General features: G+C 34.9%; 2 protein-coding genes across 3 annotated transcripts; one reads left to right on the forward strand and one right to left on the reverse strand.

Annotated features, from left to right (window-relative positions):
* Nucleotides 1-285: 285 nt before the first annotated feature.
* LOC144569209 (K(+) efflux antiporter 2, chloroplastic-like) lies at nucleotides 286-13,764 on the forward strand. The gene is made up of 22 exons (XM_078319439.1): nucleotides 286-600; nucleotides 712-1,736; nucleotides 1,957-2,393; nucleotides 2,984-3,149; nucleotides 3,416-3,506; nucleotides 3,764-3,900; nucleotides 4,170-4,229; nucleotides 4,317-4,436; nucleotides 4,529-4,597; nucleotides 4,789-4,854; nucleotides 4,961-5,050; nucleotides 5,227-5,331; nucleotides 5,414-5,542; nucleotides 6,237-6,446; nucleotides 6,853-7,002; nucleotides 8,247-8,300; nucleotides 8,394-8,452; nucleotides 8,647-8,713; nucleotides 8,974-9,150; nucleotides 9,277-9,333; nucleotides 9,673-9,747; nucleotides 13,262-13,764. The coding sequence occupies exons 2-22, from the start codon at nucleotides 723-725 to the stop codon at nucleotides 13,385-13,387; spliced, it is 3,459 nt and encodes a 1,152-aa protein (XP_078175565.1). The 5' UTR covers nucleotides 286-600; nucleotides 712-722; the 3' UTR covers nucleotides 13,388-13,764.
* An 822-nt stretch (nucleotides 13,765-14,586) lies between these two features.
* Nucleotides 14,587-18,959, reverse strand: LOC144569210 (N-terminal nucleophile aminohydrolases (Ntn hydrolases) superfamily protein). 2 transcript variants are annotated; one of them, XM_078319456.1, is made up of 11 exons: nucleotides 18,728-18,959; nucleotides 18,593-18,643; nucleotides 18,027-18,147; nucleotides 17,842-17,926; nucleotides 17,671-17,752; nucleotides 17,168-17,249; nucleotides 16,913-17,040; nucleotides 16,520-16,686; nucleotides 15,997-16,117; nucleotides 15,592-15,696; nucleotides 14,587-14,873 (listed from the first exon to the last, which is right to left on the reverse strand). In XM_078319456.1, the coding sequence occupies exons 1-11, from the start codon at nucleotides 18,884-18,886 to the stop codon at nucleotides 14,793-14,795; spliced, it is 1,182 nt and encodes a 393-aa protein (XP_078175582.1). In that variant the 5' UTR covers nucleotides 18,887-18,959; the 3' UTR covers nucleotides 14,587-14,792. The 2 variants fall into 2 exon arrangements, with proteins under 2 accessions (XP_078175582.1, XP_078175579.1); XM_078319453.1 differs by having other exon boundaries at nucleotides 17,168-17,252.
* Nucleotides 18,960-19,427: the final 468 nt, after the last annotated feature.

Below are 19,427 nucleotides of genomic sequence, written 5' to 3' on the forward strand. Positions count from 1 at the left end.
TCTGATTTGACGATCTAGATCCAAACATAAAAATTCTGTTACCTTAGGTGATACGAATTCGGTCGACTGTTATTTCGACAAATTTTCCTGGAAACCAAATCCTCTGAGGTAACAGAATATTTATGTTTATATGTAAACCGTCCGATCGGAATCCGGGCCAATCTGGCCCGAGGTGGAACGCACGAACATCTTTAATAGTGGTGCGGATTCTGATTGAACGATCAGATCCAAAGAGAAATATTCTGTTACCTTAGGTCATTCGAATTCTGTTCCACTGGTTATTTCGACAAATTTTCTGGCGGACCGTTCCTTCTCATTCATGACTCTCGCGTGACTCGCCTCTCTTTCTTCTCGGAGAGACGGAGACACTTCCAACAACCACTATATAAACGGCGCCACTTGTCAATTTCTCCTCTAATCTCTCTCTCCCTCTCCTTCTCTATTCGCGTGCATGTCTCTTTTTCACTTCCACTGAGCTCTTCTCCTTCTCCTTCGGTTTAGCTCCATCTCTGGCTTCCAGTCGCTCCTGATAGCTTCAATTAGGTTTGAAGAGGGTATTTTGAGCTCGGTGCATTTGGGAAATCTTGTCGACAAGTAGAAGTAAGTTCGTTTGATTTGCCTTTAGTTACTGTCACTGCTGATTGGAAATAGGCGCGATGATTTTGATTTTTAGGAAGCTTTTGTGATTGATTGATTGTGTTAATTTGACAGGTGATTCGAAAATGGATTTAGCACTCTGTCGTGGCATTGGTTCGAGTTCAAGTATATCTTGGCTTGGGAGAGGCCGCAGCTTTCCTGTCCAATCTAGGGTCAACAATAGGTCTTACTCCGTCAAAAACAGTAAAAAAAGCCTAGAAACTTTCTCTGCGAACTTTCTACTTATATCATCTATAGATAGAGATCCACCATTCCTATCCAAAAGTAGAAATACATTCAAAGCACATAAACTAAAATGCAATCCTGATGACTCACCATCTTACACTGATGAAAGTACCAGAAAATCTGAATCTGATGAAGATCCCGAATCGACTAATAACACTGTAACATGTGTCCCTGTCGAAGAAGGAAAGAATTCGGTTGAGCTAGAAACCTTGCGCGAGCTTCTCCAAAGGGCTTTAAAAGAGTTGGAGGTAGCCCAATTGAACAGCACTATGTTTGAAGAGAAGGCACAGAGCATCTCTGAAACAGCTATAGCCTTAAAAGACAAAGCTGAGAGTGCCTTGAAAGATGTGACTGTTGCAGTTTCTAACATCCAAGAAATAATGAAGGAAGAGGATACTGCCAAAGAAGCGGTCCGCAAGGCTACTATGTCGTTCTCCATGGCTGAAGCAAGGTTGAAAGTAGCCATGGAAACCCTTGCTCAGAGAAAGGATGCCACCAGTTCAACTGAGATCGCGGATGAAGAAAAGGCTGTTTTATCTTGTCAGAAGGAAATTAGTGATTGGCAGGGTAGTCTGTCAGTTTGTGAAGAGCAGCTGAAACAGTTGCAAGATAAGAGACAGCAGTTACAAAAGGAGGTTGATAGGTTGAATGAGATAGCCGAAAATGCGCAAATAGATGCGTCCAAGGCAGAAGAGGATGTGGCAAATATTATGCTTTTGGCTGAACAAGCCGTAGCTCTTGAGCTGGAGGCGGCCCAGCGTGTCAGTGATGCTGAGGTAGCATTGCAGAAGGCTGAAAAGGCGATTTGTTCAGTTGATGTTGTAGAGCCACAATTGTCAAGTGCTGACAATCAGGTACTTAACTGTAGCAACTACTGGTATGTACTGGTACTATATAGATGTGAATAGTGACTGATATTATACCAAAATCTAGTACTTTATGCTACTTTCACTTCCTTGTACTATATTTTTGTTCAATATCACATTACCAATATTCCTGAGACTGGGCATGAACAAGATATCACTACTGGAAGTTTGTGTGACTTATTTAACTTATTAGTGGGTTTGTGCACAGGGTACAAGCATTGAAGAGCCACTGGTTGCCGAAGAATCAATTAAAGCAATTAAAGATGATGTTGTATCTGAAATAGACGAGATATTGAACACGGAGGCGTCAACTCCTGTTGACTCATCTGTTGAAGAGATTGAACCTTCACATGAATTTATCCAAGAGAGTTCTGACACTTCAACTGTAGAACCTGAAAAGGAAAGTGAAATTGAATCAGAGAAACCCAAGGATGGAATGAAAAAACAAGAGGCACAACAAACCTCCATCACAAGTGCCCCTAAGTCATTGATCAAGAGATCTTCCCGTTTTTTCTCAGCTTCATTCTTCTCTTCTGATAAGGATGGCACTGGGTTCACACTAAGCTCAGTTTTTCGTGGGTTGGCTAAGTTCTTGAGGGCACATGCTCTTAAGGTTGTTTTTGGGGCACTCTTTCTTGGCATTGGGTGAGTAGTATAGCGTGACCATTAAGACATTAATCTTTAATTAATTTTATTTCCTTTATTGTGTGTATTATCCAACCAACCAAATCTTTATAGTGTAATCTTATGGGGATGCATTTCTTGTCGTGTAGTGAGTCATGTTAAGAATAAACCTTTTGTCTGGGACTTTTAGGTTTCTTGCAATTTATCTCTAGTTTTCTTGTCACTACTATCTCATTAAGATGCATTTCTTGCCGTATAGTGAGCCGTTTTAAAAAGCATCTCCTTTGTCTGGGACTCTTGTTAGGTTTCTTGCAACTTATCACAAGCTCGCAACAAGGTTGTTCAGTACTCATTTGTGTCTTATTAGGTCAAGTTGCAGCTGTAATTAGAAACTTCTGTCGCAAATTCTTTTTCCGGTTGCTTATTTAATCATTTTTTTACTTGTTTTCTATATGTGGCATAAACTCATTTCAGTTCAGTGTTGGTCTTATTTTGGGAATGATTTACATATGGTTTTAATTTGTACTTCTGTTCTCTAAAAGTAGTGTAATAATTTATCATGAATAATGTATTACAGGTCATCTTATATTCCTACATCTTATTACTTGCAGCGTGTTTTTCATAGTTAATCGAGCAGAGAAGAATGCTTATTTCTTGCAGCCCGATGTAGTCACAGGCATTGAAGAAGTAACCTCAACTACAGGCTCTGTTGTCAAAGCAATTAGAAAATTTCCAAAAAGGATAATGAAACTCATCGAGCGAATACCTCATCAGGAGGTTATATTCTTAGAACTTCACATAAATAGCTATATTTATTCTAACTGCTTAAAATTTAATAATATACAAAGTGTGCTTATAGACCGCATGGAATTTAATTATTATCATCATCTGAAGTGCTGACATTAAGTTTATACTGTGTATCATTTTGTCAATAATATTTTCCGAAGAAGAGTGTGTTTTTGAGGTGGATATAATACTAAAGTTCGGGTGTGTTGTGCATAATTTACCTTTTGCGACACTGACTTGATTACATTGTTATGCAGTTAAAGGAAGGAGAAGCTTCCCTACTGGATATCTTATCGTTGCTCCTTGCTAGTGTAATTTTTGTGCCTATTTTCCAGAGAATCCCTGGAGGTATTCCATCTCTGTTAAATAGAAATATGAGTTCTATGTTTTGTAACTTTCGTTCTTTGGCTTGTTGGGTTCTGTCTTACTCCATTTGCAGTCTGATAGACCCATTCTAAATAGTTTGTTACGTAGTTCATCTATGATTTTCTTTTTTCTTTTTTTTGGTTTCTGCATGCATGCATTGGGTCATTCGTTTGTCAACTGTAAAAAGTTATGTTGTTTTGTCATTCTACGCCGCTGATGCACTCATCTCCTTTCTTTAGGGAGTCCTGTACTGGGGTACCTTGCTGCAGGTGTTCTTATTGGTCCGTATGGGTTCTCCTTTATTCGTCATGTTCATGTCACAAAGGAGATTGCTGAATTTGGAGTTGTCTTTCTGCTCTTTAATATCGGATTGGAGGTACTTTTTGCAACCTTTTCGATAAATCTAATGAAATTGCAGTGATGCCATTATGCGGTTTTGGGAGTAATCTCCAAAAGCCTTTAGAAAGTATCTGATTTAAAAAAACGTGTGCTGCCCTTTATCCATCTAATTAAAGCCACAGGCAAAGCTTGTGCTTTTGGTCGGTAGGATTAACAAGCCCATTTATTCAGTTACATGTTGAGTTTTTAATTGGAAAAGTGAGGTTGTTTCTCTTGACAAGTGGTCTAATGCTTTACCTTTTACAGCTCTCGGTTGAAAGACTTAGCTCAATGAAGAAATATGTCTTCGGGCTAGGCACTGCTCAGGTGATTTAAAAGCTCCATCACAATAGTATGTGTCAAATCACAAGTACAAGCATCTTTTCATATTAAAGAGTTCCATTATATTGCTAGGTCTTGGCCACAGCAACAGCCGTGGGATTGATTTGCCACTCCTTCTGTGGTCAACCAGGCCCCGCTGCTGTTGTAATCGGCAGCGGTCTTGCATTATCATCTACTGCTGTTGTATTGCAGGTACTCATCATCACAATACTTCCCTATTTACCCCTCAAATCTGAATATTCCAAATTAGTTGAGAGAATTTCTGTTACCTGCTTTCTTCACAGGTTCTTCAGGAGAGAGGTGAAAGTACGTCACGTTATGGACGGGCCACCTTTTCTGTTTTGCTTTTTCAGGTAATTTTTTTTCCATGAATGGTAAATTCAAACTCATTATACCATCAGTAATATATTTGTGTACTGTGTTTGATGTATTGCTGTTTTACCAGATTGTTTGATATCTGTTTGTAATTTTGTATGAGCATGTTTACCATCTTTCCTTTTTGCTGGCCTGTGTTTCTAACTTCACTGTCGTTGCTATCTCCTAGGATATTGCGGTGGTAGTTTTGCTCATTCTCATACCGCTTATATCACCTAATTCTTCTAAAGGAGGGGTAATCTTCTCTTTGTTATCCCTGTAGAGTTTTTCTGATATATTATGCTTTTCGGTTTTCGCTTCTTTGTCTTTTTTAACTATGTCAACATACACTTCATTTTTAGGTTGGGTTCCAAGCCATAGCAGAAGCACTTGGAAAAGCAGCAGTGAAGGCAATGGTCGCCATAACTGCTATTATTGCTGGGGGCCGTTTGGTAATTACAATATGATATTTTTAATAGACTTATTGTATATGAAAATTTTAATTACATAAAATGCATACTTCCTAGCTATCAGGGTCGAATCTAAGCTTAAAGTTTTCTTTTTATGTGTTGAAGTCTTAATCTGATGCTTTGTAATAAATATTCCCATCGCCCTTTTAATCTGGCAGCTCTTGAGGCCAATCTATAGACAAATTGCTGAAAACCAAAATGCAGAGATTTTTTCTGCAAATACCCTCCTCGTTATTCTTGGCACAAGCCTTCTTACAGCTCGGGTATGTGGCACTGTAGCACCTCTTTTTTTATTTCTCAACTTGTGAATTTAATAGAGTATAATAATAATTACTTCTTGCATAGGCGGGTCTTTCTATGGCCTTAGGGGCGTTTTTGGCTGGACTACTGTTAGCTGAGACAGAATTCTCTCTTCAGGTGGAGTCTGACATTGCCCCGTATCGTGGTCTCCTTTTAGGTTTGTTTTTTATGACGGTAAGTGCTTGGTTTTATAACAATTTGTTGCTTTTCCTGATGTCTTGGTAAGGCTTTTGCAAAATGGACTGATATCTTTTGAACTATGTTTACTGTTTCAATCGACGTGTATTCAATCCAAAAGTTCGGCTATTTTCTTCCTTCCTATTTAGATTAACTTGAGGAGATTGCTCCATAGATTTTAGTACAGAATTGAAACCGGTTTTGTTTAACCTGTGCTTGAGAGGAAAATAAAAAAAAGATGTGCTAATTAGAGGTCTGGGTAAAATAGACAACTCTAGTGGAAGATCCTTATTTCCAAATTTTATATTTTTTTAGATATGTAGAAAACCACTACGTTTTGATGGTCCAGAATTTTCAAATCAAGTGATTTTCTACCAATCTAAAAAAATAGTAAACAAATTCTAAAAATTGTAAAAGTTGGTCTGCAACTACATTATCATATGAAGATCATGTTGAACTGTTAAGATCGACCTTTTGAACTTTAAGAACAGAGAAATAAGTCCATAGCGCGGGCTGATGTGTAATATGCATATTACCATAGCCCCACTCTTAATATATTGTTATATAAAAATATGGAAACGATGCACTTTCTTATTCGTAACTACAGGGCAATGACTTGTAAGAGAAAATAAAAGCTCTAATTGAATAGCATACAATTTTCTAAATTATTGCTTTTGTTATGGTTTTTCAGGTTGGCATGTCTATTGATCCGAAACTTCTCTTTTCAAACTTCCCAGTTGTATTAGGAACTCTGGGTGCCTTAATAGCCGGGAAGACTTTATTGGTTCTCTTAGTTGGCAAGTTATTTGGGATTTCTTCCATAGCTGCTATACGGGTTGGTTTGATGCTTGCTCCTGGAGGAGAGTTTGCTTTTGTTGCATTTGGAGAAGCTGTTAATCAGGTTTCACTTTCTCTTTCTCATGCAGGTTTTACGTGTGAATTTTTACTTGAACCCGTAATTCTAAATTCTGTCAATTAAGCAGAAATTTCTTCCTTTTGTACTGACTCAAGTACTACCAAAACATAGTTGTGCGGCACTGTACTCTTAAACTCATTAAACCTTAGTTATGCTTCCAAAATAGGTCAATTATTAGCTTTGCTTAAGCTTCAGTCAATCAGTCATATGATATGACAGGAAAGACCAAGGAGCAACATAAATAAATGAACCAAGAAATAAACGAACACTGAAACAGTAATGTCATGTTTGCTGAATCGTGTAAAATACATGTCCGTTCATTGTTGAATAGACTCAGTAATCGTCTTTTTACTTCTTTATTCTGACCCTTCAGATGTAAAAAACATTGCAGGGCCTTCTGTCATCACAGCTTTCCTCCTTGTTGTTTTTGGTTGTTGGCATTTCAATGGCTCTTACTCCCTATCTTGCTGCCGGTGGCCAGCTACTTGCATCAACATTCGAGCAGCATGATGTCAGAAGCTTACTACCAGCTGAAAGTGAGGTATGTTGTGGTTTCAGTTTACAAGCATTGCATGAATTAGCATGCCAGCTGGTTCATACAGTTACATGTTCTTGTGCCTGTGTGGCCTGAATTTATTTTAAAGTGAGGCTGTGGTTCTATGCCTAGTGCAGATTGGTCCTTACTATGAATTAATATTTTCATTTTCAAAGTCTAAACCGTACAACATGATCTCCATATGAAAATGTACTTAAAAGACTAAATTTTATATTTTTTAGAATTTTTTACTATTTTTGTAGATAGTAGAACATTACTACTTTTAAATGGTCTAGAATCTTTAGATCAATTGATTTGTTTGCCTCTTGAAAATAGTAAAAAAAAAAAAAAATTAAAAATGTAAAATTTAATCCACAAGTACATTTTCATATGGAGGTCATGTTGAACAGTTCAGAACTTCAAATTGACTATTTGAATTTTAAGAATGAAAATAGTAATCCATACTACAGACCAATATGTCCTATGCATAGTACCGTACCCTCACTCTTTTTCTAATATGTTCTGTTCTTAAAACATATTATCCAGATTCTATGAATTTTTTATACGTCCCGGATTGCCCTAGTTCGATCCACTAATTTTTAACCGATAATTGTCTTTTTGGTGCTGAAACTTCTGATATGTAGATCCGTTAAATGCCCTCTTCATCTCTGGCTATGAAATTGCCTGAGAAGATGTTAATTTATCTCCAAGTTACAATTTTGGAGCAAAAACAAAATTGCAAAAAGATCTAGTTGAGAGTTGAGACTTAATAAAGTGCCTGAGTAGATTGGGTATGGAGATGCGTCATCAAGTTAGTACCAGTAAGACATAGACTAGCTTTAAACTCCCTACAAAACAATACCAAAGTAAAGAGAGAGATAAGAGAGACAGAGGATTTCAAAAGAGAATCTTTATTTCATCTTTGATTGTGTAATTACAAATGCTGTATTACATCTCTTTTATAGAGCACAGATCAGTTTCCTAATCTCTAGCTAATTACATGTTGTGCCACTAACTAATCATTTCTAACTAACTAACTGATCTGTTTATCTCATAAGCTCTATTTACAATCATGCCACTAACTAACATCATGTCTAACTAACATGTCTAACTAACTCTATTACAAAGTAACCCTTACATTGCACAAGAACCTGGTACAAGCTTGGACTGAAATCCAGATCTGCAAGCCATGGTCCCTTAGTTGATATTTTTGTGGGGTGTTAATAATTTTTCAAGTTTTTTGTTTACAGACAGATGACTTGCAAGACCACATAATCATATGTGGGTTTGGGCGTGTTGGACAGGTGCTTTCTATTACCTGCAAACTGATAGAGAACTTCTAATATTATTATTATTTTTTTGTGAGATGTTAATTTGATTTCTGACAACCATTTCAGATCATTGCTCAACTTCTTTCAGAGCGGTTAATCCCATTTGTTGCACTCGATGTTAGCAGGCAATTTTTTTTACAGTCTTCTGTATTTTTGACATTTTAGTTTTGCATTCATGGAGTATCTTTTTCACATTTTGAATTTGCTACATCTGTTCAACTTAATGTTCTTGTAGCCCAGATTCTTTGTATAAATTAAGCATGCTATTATTTTGCAGCATCAGTAAATTCAAATTGAAATTATTTAATATTTTTGTCAGTGATCGGGTTGCATTTGGGCGTGCTCTTGACCTCCCAGTGTATTTTGGAGATGCTGGAAGCAGGGAGGTATGTGATTCCTAACAATGAAGAGCAATACTATCAATTTATCATTTCAATAAATGACATCCAAAAAAAATATGGTTCAAGTAATTTTACTTGTTATAACGAGACACATCTAGTTCGCTATCAGTATACTAATATTTGTTGTTATCAGTTGCTGGTACAAGAATGCTTGGTTAAGAATTAAGATCTGATGTGACATTTTTATGTTTATTTGTTGTTTTATCTCATCCTTATCGTGCAAAATTTGAATGAAACTGTAACAGGTTTTGCACAAAGTTGGGGCGGAGAGAGCCTGTGCTGCTGCCATAGCTTTAGATACACCCGGTGCAAACTACCGAGCAGTATGGGCACTGAGCAAATATTTCCCCCATGTGAAAACCTTTGTTCGAGCTCATGATGTTGACCATGGCATTAATTTGGAAAAAGCTGGTGCATCTGCTGTAAGTTACCTTTATTTAATTAATTAATTTGTTATACAACTTTAGTACTAGGAAAGTTTTTCCTTTATCGATTTCATTTACCTTCTTTTTACTAACTAGTTAGAACTCTGTTTTTTTTTTTTGAAGGTTGTCCCTGAAACCTTGGAGCCAAGTCTGCAATTGGCAGCTGCTGTTCTTGCACAGGTAGTGTGATAGTGCTGGTCAGACATTAATATATAGTTTTCAACAGAACTTATACTGAAACCACATGATGTGATGTTCATTTTAATGGGGAAAAAGAGCTTCTTGAAATTGTTCATTGTTTTGGCATGAAAGGAGGTGCAAACTTACTTCTATCAACTTCTGACAGTTTTCGAAGCATCTAAAAATCTTAATATATATTTTGGGTAGGTTTCATTAAAAATAAGCACCACCACATTTACATTCAGAGGACTAATTATCAATGTGCCTGTGTTCTTTTATTCTATTAGCACATTATTTTCTTTGTACAATGATATGTTTATTTATTTCCTGGTACATTAGGCTAAGATGCCAACATCAGAGATTGCAGCAACAATCAATGAATTTAGGTCTCGCCATCTCTCCGAGCTCACTGAGGTTGGTTATGACATAATTACATATAGTTTGTCTCAGTAATTTCCATTTTATTTTGCTTCGCTTTTAGTGCGTTGAAGTCTGAATGTATCATCTGAATTAGTACTATTGTTTCTTTGGATTGTGTTATTGCTCTCTTGAGTGTATCTGTGGTAGATAGTATTGCATGGTGGTAATTAGAAGCACTAATACCTGCATTGAATTCTGCATCAATACCTGCATACTATACTACTGTTTGAGTTGTGAGATATATCCATGCTCATCTCTCTATCTTTTCTTTTACATTTTCCTATAACTGTGCTTGAATTTCTAAATTAACATTAGAAATTCATTTAAAGAACCGCAAAGAACAAAGCCTGTCCTTTCAAAAAGTGGCCCAGAATTCTGCTGGATTCTGTAGAATTCTGGGCACTTTTGAAATAATGACCCGGATTTAAAATTCTCTGCTGTTTATATATAATGGAATTTCATATTTTGCATTTGGATTCAATTTTCCCTTTTTGTTGGTGTCTCACCCAGTGAGTCACCCTTGCCTAGATTCCATAATTTCCATGTCTTTGAAAATTATCAAACATAGTTTTTTTTTCGCAAGAATCTTATTTTCGCAGCAGCATGGGCTTGAAGTTGGTAATAATGGTTTCAACCAGTTTACTTCATTTCACTATTATTGAATGTTCAATTTGTTAATTTTAAATCATTTAAAGTAAAAAAATTGACTGATTTGGGTGCTCATATAGCTGTGTTATTAACAAGTACTCATTTTATTAAAGAAAAATTGACTGATTTTGGAATGCTCATATAGCTGTGTTGTAAACTAGCAAGTTTCTGTGTTAAAGTGACGTGTCTGTAAGCATCTAAAACGAACTTTTCTGTGTTGACTGTGTTTTAAACAGTGCCTTGTAGTAGTTTCTAAAGACAACTGCTATAACTTAATATACTTTTCAGCAAGGAGAGGCTGAAACAAAACCCCTAAGTTGCAAAGAGGACCCAGTATTCTCTATAATTAGCACTCAGTTTATGTATTAAAATGCCATCTGAAAATACCTTTCTGTGTTGACTGTACTTAAATTTGTAGTAGAATTTAAGGACGAATGCTATAAATTACTGTACTTTCAGAAAAGATAAATTGCATCAAAACCCCTAGGTTAATTATAAATTGCAAAGGAAAAAACCATTATTTTCTATAAATGCAAAATAGCTCCTTGATGGAGAAAATAAAATTAAAGGTTTTCTGTTAGTTAACCTTCAAAATTGTTTTTAAACCACGTAATAAACCATGAAACAGTGATAATTTTATTTTATGAACTAATATGTAAGTAGCTTAAATTTAGCTTAAATCTATTTTCGTAAAATATGATTGAAGTGGATGGTATTCTATACTGCAGAAACCAGTATTAATTTGCTGATAAATTTGTCCTCAAAATAATAATGGTCACAGCTAAACTAATGGTAGGAATCTTTTTTGAACAAACCCGTGCCTTTTTCAATAATTAAGGATGTAGGTTTTTTTTTTGTTTTGCAATTTAGGGTTAGATATTAGTATATTCTTTTGTACAAACTTTTCTGACTGAAAACGGCAATTAAATGGTACTCTTTCTGTTAGGATACACAATGAGGTTTTGAAGTTATTGCGTACTTTAATCTTGACAATTTGTAAATCAAATTTGAAGAATTAAAGACAGTTTGTTTTGCAACACGTGAAAGCAATATAAGAAATGTCTATTTTGCTATAAGGGCGATTGACATAAGCAAAGTAGTATTTTACTTAAAAAATAAGGTGTGGATATTTCTGCTGTTATTCAGTCCTTGAAAAGCAGACAACTGCACTCAAGGCGTGATTGTACAAATTCTGCGTATTTTGACATATCATTTAATACAAAACATGTTTATTTTATTAGTTCTTTTGTCTTTTTGTGCCTTTGCTTCCACATGTCTGTTTGCTTAAGTCAGTTACTTAGATTTTCGGAAAGCACCTTTTTTTTTTTTTTGTCTTAGAAGTTGCAACTGAAAGGAACATATACATGTTTATCATGATGAACTTTGCTTTAGAACTTTAGTTTCTAATAGGAGATTAGTATTTGTCTGATAGTGTACCATATGGTGGGTATTTGGGATTCCATAGCTTGTCCATAATTAAATCTTACATTGTCGTCGGACAGCTATTAGTTTGAACCCTTACCAATGACAATTTTTTTTTTTTTGGAATTCCAGACATTAGCATTTTCTAATTGAAACTTATTGTGCCAAGACCCGACCTCACTAACATTTGCAAAATTTTCACTGTACATATGGTACCACCTTGCAATTATTCCTTGTTAACCTTTTGCAACTCGTGCTTTGATTTTAACTAGTTTTGAAGCCTACTTTATCACAGGCTATCTATGTTGAGAAACAGTTCAATCTGTTTCAAATGTTTTTGGGAATTTCAAAAGGAGTGTTTTGCATTATTTGAAATTTTCGAAAGCCTCCCTTTTTCATTAATTACAAAGAAAACAATTCCTACTTTGTTGAGGGAACACAAATTAAGCTTGTTTTATGTTTGGATCGCCGTTTTTGCCTTGCACTCAAAAGGAACTGTGATAAATGAGAAGAATCCATGTTACATAAAATAAGAAGTGCTTTAATCTATTGCACTAAATATTTTTCATACTCCATTTATCTGATGCGATTATGTAACAAACAGTTGGGACTTGTGAATGTTGTTGTATATTAATCACTTTTTGAACATAATGAACATAAAGGGTTTTTCTGTAATTTTTTGAAAATGTATGGTTTTTCTTCTTGTACTTTTCTTCTTTTCTACTTCCTTTACTGTTGAGATTATGTAACAAACTGGCTTACTGTTCTATTGATGTTCATAGCGCGGATTGGTCCGTACTATGGATCCATATCTCTATTTCCAAAGTCTAAACAGTTGATCTAAACCGTTCAACATGAGCTTCATATGAAAATGCGCTTTTGCATCAAATTTTACATTTTTTATAATTTTTTTGTTATTTTTTTTAGATAGGTAGAAAATCACTTGAGCTAAATAATTAGACCATTCAAAAGTAGTGATTTTCTACCCATCTAAAAAATAAATTTAAAAAAAAAATATAAAATTTGGTCAGCAAGTATATTTTCATATGTAGATCATGTTGAAAGGTTTAAATTAACTATTTGAACTTTGAAAACAAAGATATTGATCCAATCTGCGCTATGCATAGTGCCATAGCCTCACTCTACAAGAGTTTTTTTCAAGTCAAATGTAACCGAGAGTTAGTCCAGTCAATTGTTGGTCACCAAATTTGTTGAGTAGACAATTTTATACCAAAGAAAAAGTGAGAAGTGATTAAAAGCGCAAGGGGCCAGTACATTATGAAACTACTAATGGTCAAAATTATAACCGGGATGATGCTATACTGTACTGAAACACCATGTAATACCAAATTACCAGTAACAGTACCTTTGTTTAGGCTATTTGGAATTTAAATGATTTAATGTTTGTTGTTTCTTTTTCTTTGTACATTAAATACAGTTGTGTGCTACTAGTGGGAGCTCTCTAGGTTATGGATTTTCAAGAGTGATGTCAAAGTCTCCAAAAGTACCTGCCCTGGATTCTGACGAAAATGGTACAGTAGATGGTACGCTTGCTGCAGTATAATGGGAAAAGTACATAGTTGATACATTCATTGCAAAAATTTAGCATATTAATAGGGGATTAGTAGTGGTAATAATAATGATAATAATAATAGGAATTAGTTATCATTAGCCCCTCTCCCGGGGTGCTTGGTATTTGATTTGGCAAAAGAGCGCCCCTTTTCTTTCTCTGATACCAGCAATTTTTGGCAAAGTTTTGCATGTCAGAAATTTAATAGCTTTTTCAGGGAACCTTGTATTTTTTGGATTCTGGATTTTGCTCCAGTTTAGATTCCCTGGGTTATAGGGTACAACATATATTTGAAATTTTTATGCTTCTCAGATTTACCTTTTAATATGCAAATTTTCAAACACAGTTTTTTGTGGGAAGTCAAATTTAAAGGTACGTTTACATGGGTAATGATTTTAACAGAGCAGTTTTGACTTCATGCATCGCACGGCCTATAGAATCAAAACATCGCTGCATCTGGTTTGTGTGCTGCATGAAGTCAAAACTGCTGTGTTAAATTTTTTACCCCGTTTACAACATTTGTACGTGTGGAGTATGTTTTGACTAAACTGACCACTTTGCGTTTGAGTGAATGTATGTACGAAGATGTAGTTCTGGCTAAAAGGATCTTCATTCTACATGCAAAATAATTATAAATGTTTGAAAGAATCACATAATGTTCTGCAATTGTTTTGTAATTAGTATAAATATATCCATCTCTATAATTACTAAAAATTATTGTTTAAATTAATTTGAAAATTAACTTTATTTTTTTGGTTATGAGACGGGAATTGAAATTGCAGTGATGGAAATATTTTGAAATTAATGTGAAAAGAATTGTTAAATTACTGGTGTGACAAATAAATTTATTTTTAACAATCACGGAAACGAAGTTGCTCTAATGTTCAACCTAATTAGATGTTAGTTTTCGTGCTTGTTCGCTGTATTAACTAAAGGGAAGGTGATTCCATAAAAGGTATATCTAAAAAAATATTTCTCAAATTTGAAAAAAAAAAAATTAATCCCATCTGGCCTCTGACACATGACCATCTGATGAACATGAATTTTTTTTATTTGAAGGTTAATGGTCTGATTGGCCACTAACAATTGTATTAATAAGAAACGTATTTACAAGGAAATCCTGGTAGCTGTTATCTACTAGTTATCAACTAATTAGTATAAGCTTATTAAATGCTAAAAAGAACTAATAATAATTAGTGCTATGATCGGTTAATCTCAAATAGATATCATAACAGCAATAACTAATAATTAACAGCTAAAGCCACTAATAGAGCTTAAAAGACTAGGAACTTGAAATTAATATGCAAGAGCAACAAATACAATCTAATAATGAATGGAAAAAAAAATCACTACAACAGTTAACTTCGGCCCCAGGATAAATAATGCATCTGCTGTGTTTTTAATAATCAAGATTAATGCGAATTGCAAAATGATTTATCTGATCATCCCTCGTTTGTTCTGGAGCTCTGAGAATCATTACCTACAAAGCCAGGGACAAAATTGTAAGAAATTTTAAAATATATTTACTGATTACAGTGGGGTTGTGAACATAAGAGAGGAGAGACAATGTATGTGAAACAAGATATAACACTGGCAAGTGACAAAGCCAGGGACAAAATTGCAAGGACCAAATTGCAAGTGACAAAGCCAGGGACAAAATTGCAAGGACCAAATAAGAAAATTTATCAAAACACTGGCAAGTGACAAAGCAAAAAAACATGTCATTAATTCATGAATGGTTGAAACAAGATATAACACTCTTGAAATTTCACAAATGCAAATTAGACCCAAGATGCATATGGCAAAAAAGGTCCCCTATAGTTATATAAGATGCCAAAAATATGTTAGGGTTTCGGTGCGAAGAGGAAGAAGAGAGGAGAGACAATGTATGTGAAGTAAACTTAATTTATTAATTTTCTCTCTACAAGAGTAAATTACATAGTACATATAAGCAGGATACACGGCCCATTGGGCCCAAATAGCAATTTGGATCAAACATGACCAAAAAAGGATAAGCTGGACAATATGGTACAAATTGAGTGAGAGCATGTACTAGGCACCTGTTTCAATTGTTGGCTGTTTTCTCTCTCAATTTAATTAAAGTCTTAACTTGTTGCTGTTGTAATGTTATTTTATTAATATAACATTGACAGCCACATCCAATTTTTCTAGAGAGAGAGAGAGAGAGAGAGAGAGACCTTGGGACGGTCCATAGAGCTTCCCATGTAGCCAACTCCAAATGAGGCAGATGAATAAGCCGCAGCGAGTTCTACTGCTTTAAGTCGAGAATAACTTTCATTTTCCTAATAAAAATATAAACTTATCACTATCAAAGCTGTGAATCTTTTTGAGTCCATATCCTCTGAGATATCTCAAAATTTCAGTTTATCAAAAGCCAGGCCAATGTTTTTTCAGTGCCTCTTTGGAATGCAGGGGCAGTACAGAATTATTGTGCTTTGAGATTTGTGCAGAGGATTTGAACGGTCCAGATCTTCCACATCAACTCAAAGTTTAAGATATCTCAGAGGATGGTAAGTCGACTTTTTAATGGTTATAAGGTGATCAATATCTTTAACAATTGAAAACTACAAAGGATGGTCAACCTTAACAAGGTCAGCTTGCACCAATAATAAACCGGCACCTGTATCATGTGAATTCTGACTACTGTTTAGCACAATAGACTGTAGAACTTTGCTGCATGCTGACGACGGGCCCGACTCTGACCTGAACAGAGAGAGAAAAAAAATAAGAAACTTGGAGACACTTAGCAGCATATGCTATATGAAACCTTATCAATATTAACTTCCAAAATTACGATATCAATTACATTAATATCCAATCAATTATAATCAATTTGTTGGATTAGAATTTTGTGTTTTAGAAAAGCAAAACAGCTAGTAGAATAATTAGAAAAATATCACAATGGCTAATTAGCTTATATAAACTCTTATAAGCAATGTAATTCAATAAATGAAATATTTCCTCTTCAAATTCCATCTCAAATTCTAACAGAACTTATTAATAATTTTTTTAAATAAATATACATCAAGGTTTCAGAAAAATACCAACAGCCTTAAAAAATGCATAGTAGCGTAGTTCATTAAAGGGAGTGGAGAAATAACATACATTGTGGCTAAGATGCAACATTCACGCGAAGCAAACCCTCTGATCAGGTATTCCCCAGCCCCACTTGCACAGCAACCAACAGGAAATGTAGCTCCAAATGGGTCGGGTTTGCATGATGCCCAGCACCCGCATCCGTACATGGCTGCCAATCCGACCCGACCATTGATCTAACGAGGTTTGAAAAATACAAAAACTTTAATTACACATACAGAAATAGAATAGTTACCTCAAAAATTCATCAATTTTTTCCTCCACAACTTTTGCGTTTATTTCCGTATTAAGTTTACCACACAAATTTATCAATTTATAATTAAACAATAAATTCATAGGTCAATGTCAAAATGAAATAGGCAGTGAAGGTTGCTTAAACAAAAACAAAAAATCGAGAAGCACCTTCAATGCAATACCGCCACTTGATGCCCCAGAGGCCACACGACCTAAATTATCAACACAAACTACTCCAACTGTATCCATTGTTATATCTTCTTCATTTGTAGATGCACTTGAGTTCTCTATTTTCTCTGTATCAGTGAAACCAGGGAATTATTTCTCATGCTAAGTAACCACAAGTACATAACATATAGATAGATAGCTTTAAAAGAACTTGTTCATATGCACATTTTTTTTATCATAAAGCAATAAGGAAACCTGAATGAGAAGATGAGGTAGCCTTAGCAAGCATATATTTGTATCTCGACCACTGTTCTTTCGCTCTCTTTGTCACCAACCACTGCTTTTACACCAAAGAAACTATAAGGAAAGATAAACGCTATGCTTGATCTTACTCCTATGAATTCTAATTGAGGCATGCATATACAGCCAAGTTTTCCTGAAATCATAGAGAAGACCTTGTACTTCCAATATTTAAAAAAAAAAATATAATTCCACCTAGTTGATTGCTTTATAGCATCATTCAATGCCACATATCTGAAACAACACAAGGAAATAGCAAGCTCAAAAAAAAAAAGACCACTGTGCCCAAATTCATCAGATAGTAAACACCTTTTAATTTTCCCAAAAAATCAGGGTCTCTTTGCAAATAATAAATAAGTTGGCTTTCTTTTGCAATTTCATGATCACATGGGGGTGTTCTAAATTTTCATCTACTATGAAAATCAATTACTAATAGAAGATAAGGATAAAAACTACACCATATTTGCTTCTTGTACTGTTGCCGGTACATTTAGCCCTTTTGACTTTGCCCAATCACGAGCACCATCACCAACCAAAAACCTGATAATACATACATAATCCGACATTTCAATTATTAGATTTCACTAATGAGAGAACTAACTAAAGACATGTCAAAAGAAAATAATTACATTGGAGGTATCCGACCCAGTTTGCAGGACCCGGTCATTTGCTCTTTGACCAATAGCATTGCAATTTGGATGGCATTTTTTACACCTGATCTACAATAGAAGCTTTGGTCAGACCAATGGTTTGTAATAAATGAGAACGAGACGGTAAAAAAAAATTTGGTTGCACAATTTAGTTTTTTAGGTACCTCTTACAGATCCAACAGCTCCAAATGTGCCAGAGTAACCATCCATGATACTTGCATCACATTCTACATGCCCCTCCTCTGTTAAATTGGATCCTCTACCCGCATTTGTAATTGGGTCATCCTAGATAAGAGAAATAAGATAAATTTTTTTCTTTCTTTTTGCACATTCAGTAGATGAATTTATAGGTGTTCATTGGATCCGGTTTATTTGGTTTTCAACCAAACTGTCAAATTTTGGTTTAAATGGTTCAGTTCGGTTGAAATTTTGAATTACTTCAGTTCAACCAAACAAGCAAATTATTTCTTGATATTTACTTGAATTACTCCGGTTTATTACATTTGGTTAAGTTTAATCTCTCTTAATTTCTTGATATTGAGTTTTGGCCTTTTGAAATTTAATTTCTCTTATTTCGCAACCAAACAAACTTAAATTTACTTCGTTTCTTTTTCATTTGGTTAGATTTTTGAAAACCAAATAAAATTTTAGTTTGACTATTTCAATTAGATTTTAACCGAACCGACTGTTTGAATAACCCTAGATGAATTGTTCTATCTAACAAACAAACCTCCAAAACTTGAATAGCAGCTGCAACAGCATCGAGACTTGTACCATCATCCTAAATTCACAGATTTTGCTGTAATTAGCAACAATTACTAAACCCCACTGAATCAACAAGTAACGGGAGAAACAAAAGGGAAACCTTTTGGAGAATTGAAGCAGCGGCAAGGCAGGCGCGCTTCATGACAAGGCGAAAGGCCTTCTCGTTAGAAGGGGAATGATATCCAGCTCCCACATGAACAGCAACGAAGTACCTCTTATTCATACTAGAGTTGCTTTCTTCTTTAACCTCTCCTGTCATCTTCTCTCCGGTAAGAGGGTCTGAAGTGAAGTACTGGAGAGGTGGAATTTGCTTTTTGTCAGCTGGAGAAGAAAGAGTTTTAGGTTTTACTTTTTGGGCCGTGGATGGGCCTAGTTTTATCTATCGTTAATTTTGGGCCATGGGTTTTACTTTAAAGAAGAATCAAATTACAGATGCTTCAGTTACAATATTTCAATTTCTTAACTGAAGTATGGGAGAAGTGGAATTTGTTTTTTCTCAGCTGGAGAAGAAGAAACAAGTTGTGAAGACGAATTTGAGGTTTTACTCTTTGGGCCACGACTGGGCCTAGTTCTGTCTTTAAATTATATGAAAATTTACCTTTAAACTAAAATTTATATTTTTTATTAATTTGTTTTAAATATAAAAGATCAATTCGAAAGATTAGAGACCATTAATTTCAAAATAATGATTTTCTGTTTAGATAGTCAAATATTCTAAACAATATATAATTTAGTCTGCAAACACATTTTCATATGAAATCGTGTTGAAAGATTTAGACCAACTATTTCGATTTTGAAGA

Source organism: Carex rostrata, chromosome 2 (genome assembly GCF_964058835.1).
Source record: "Carex rostrata chromosome 2, lpCarRost1.2, whole genome shotgun sequence".
NCBI classification, from domain to species: Eukaryota; Viridiplantae; Streptophyta; class Magnoliopsida; order Poales; family Cyperaceae; genus Carex; species Carex rostrata.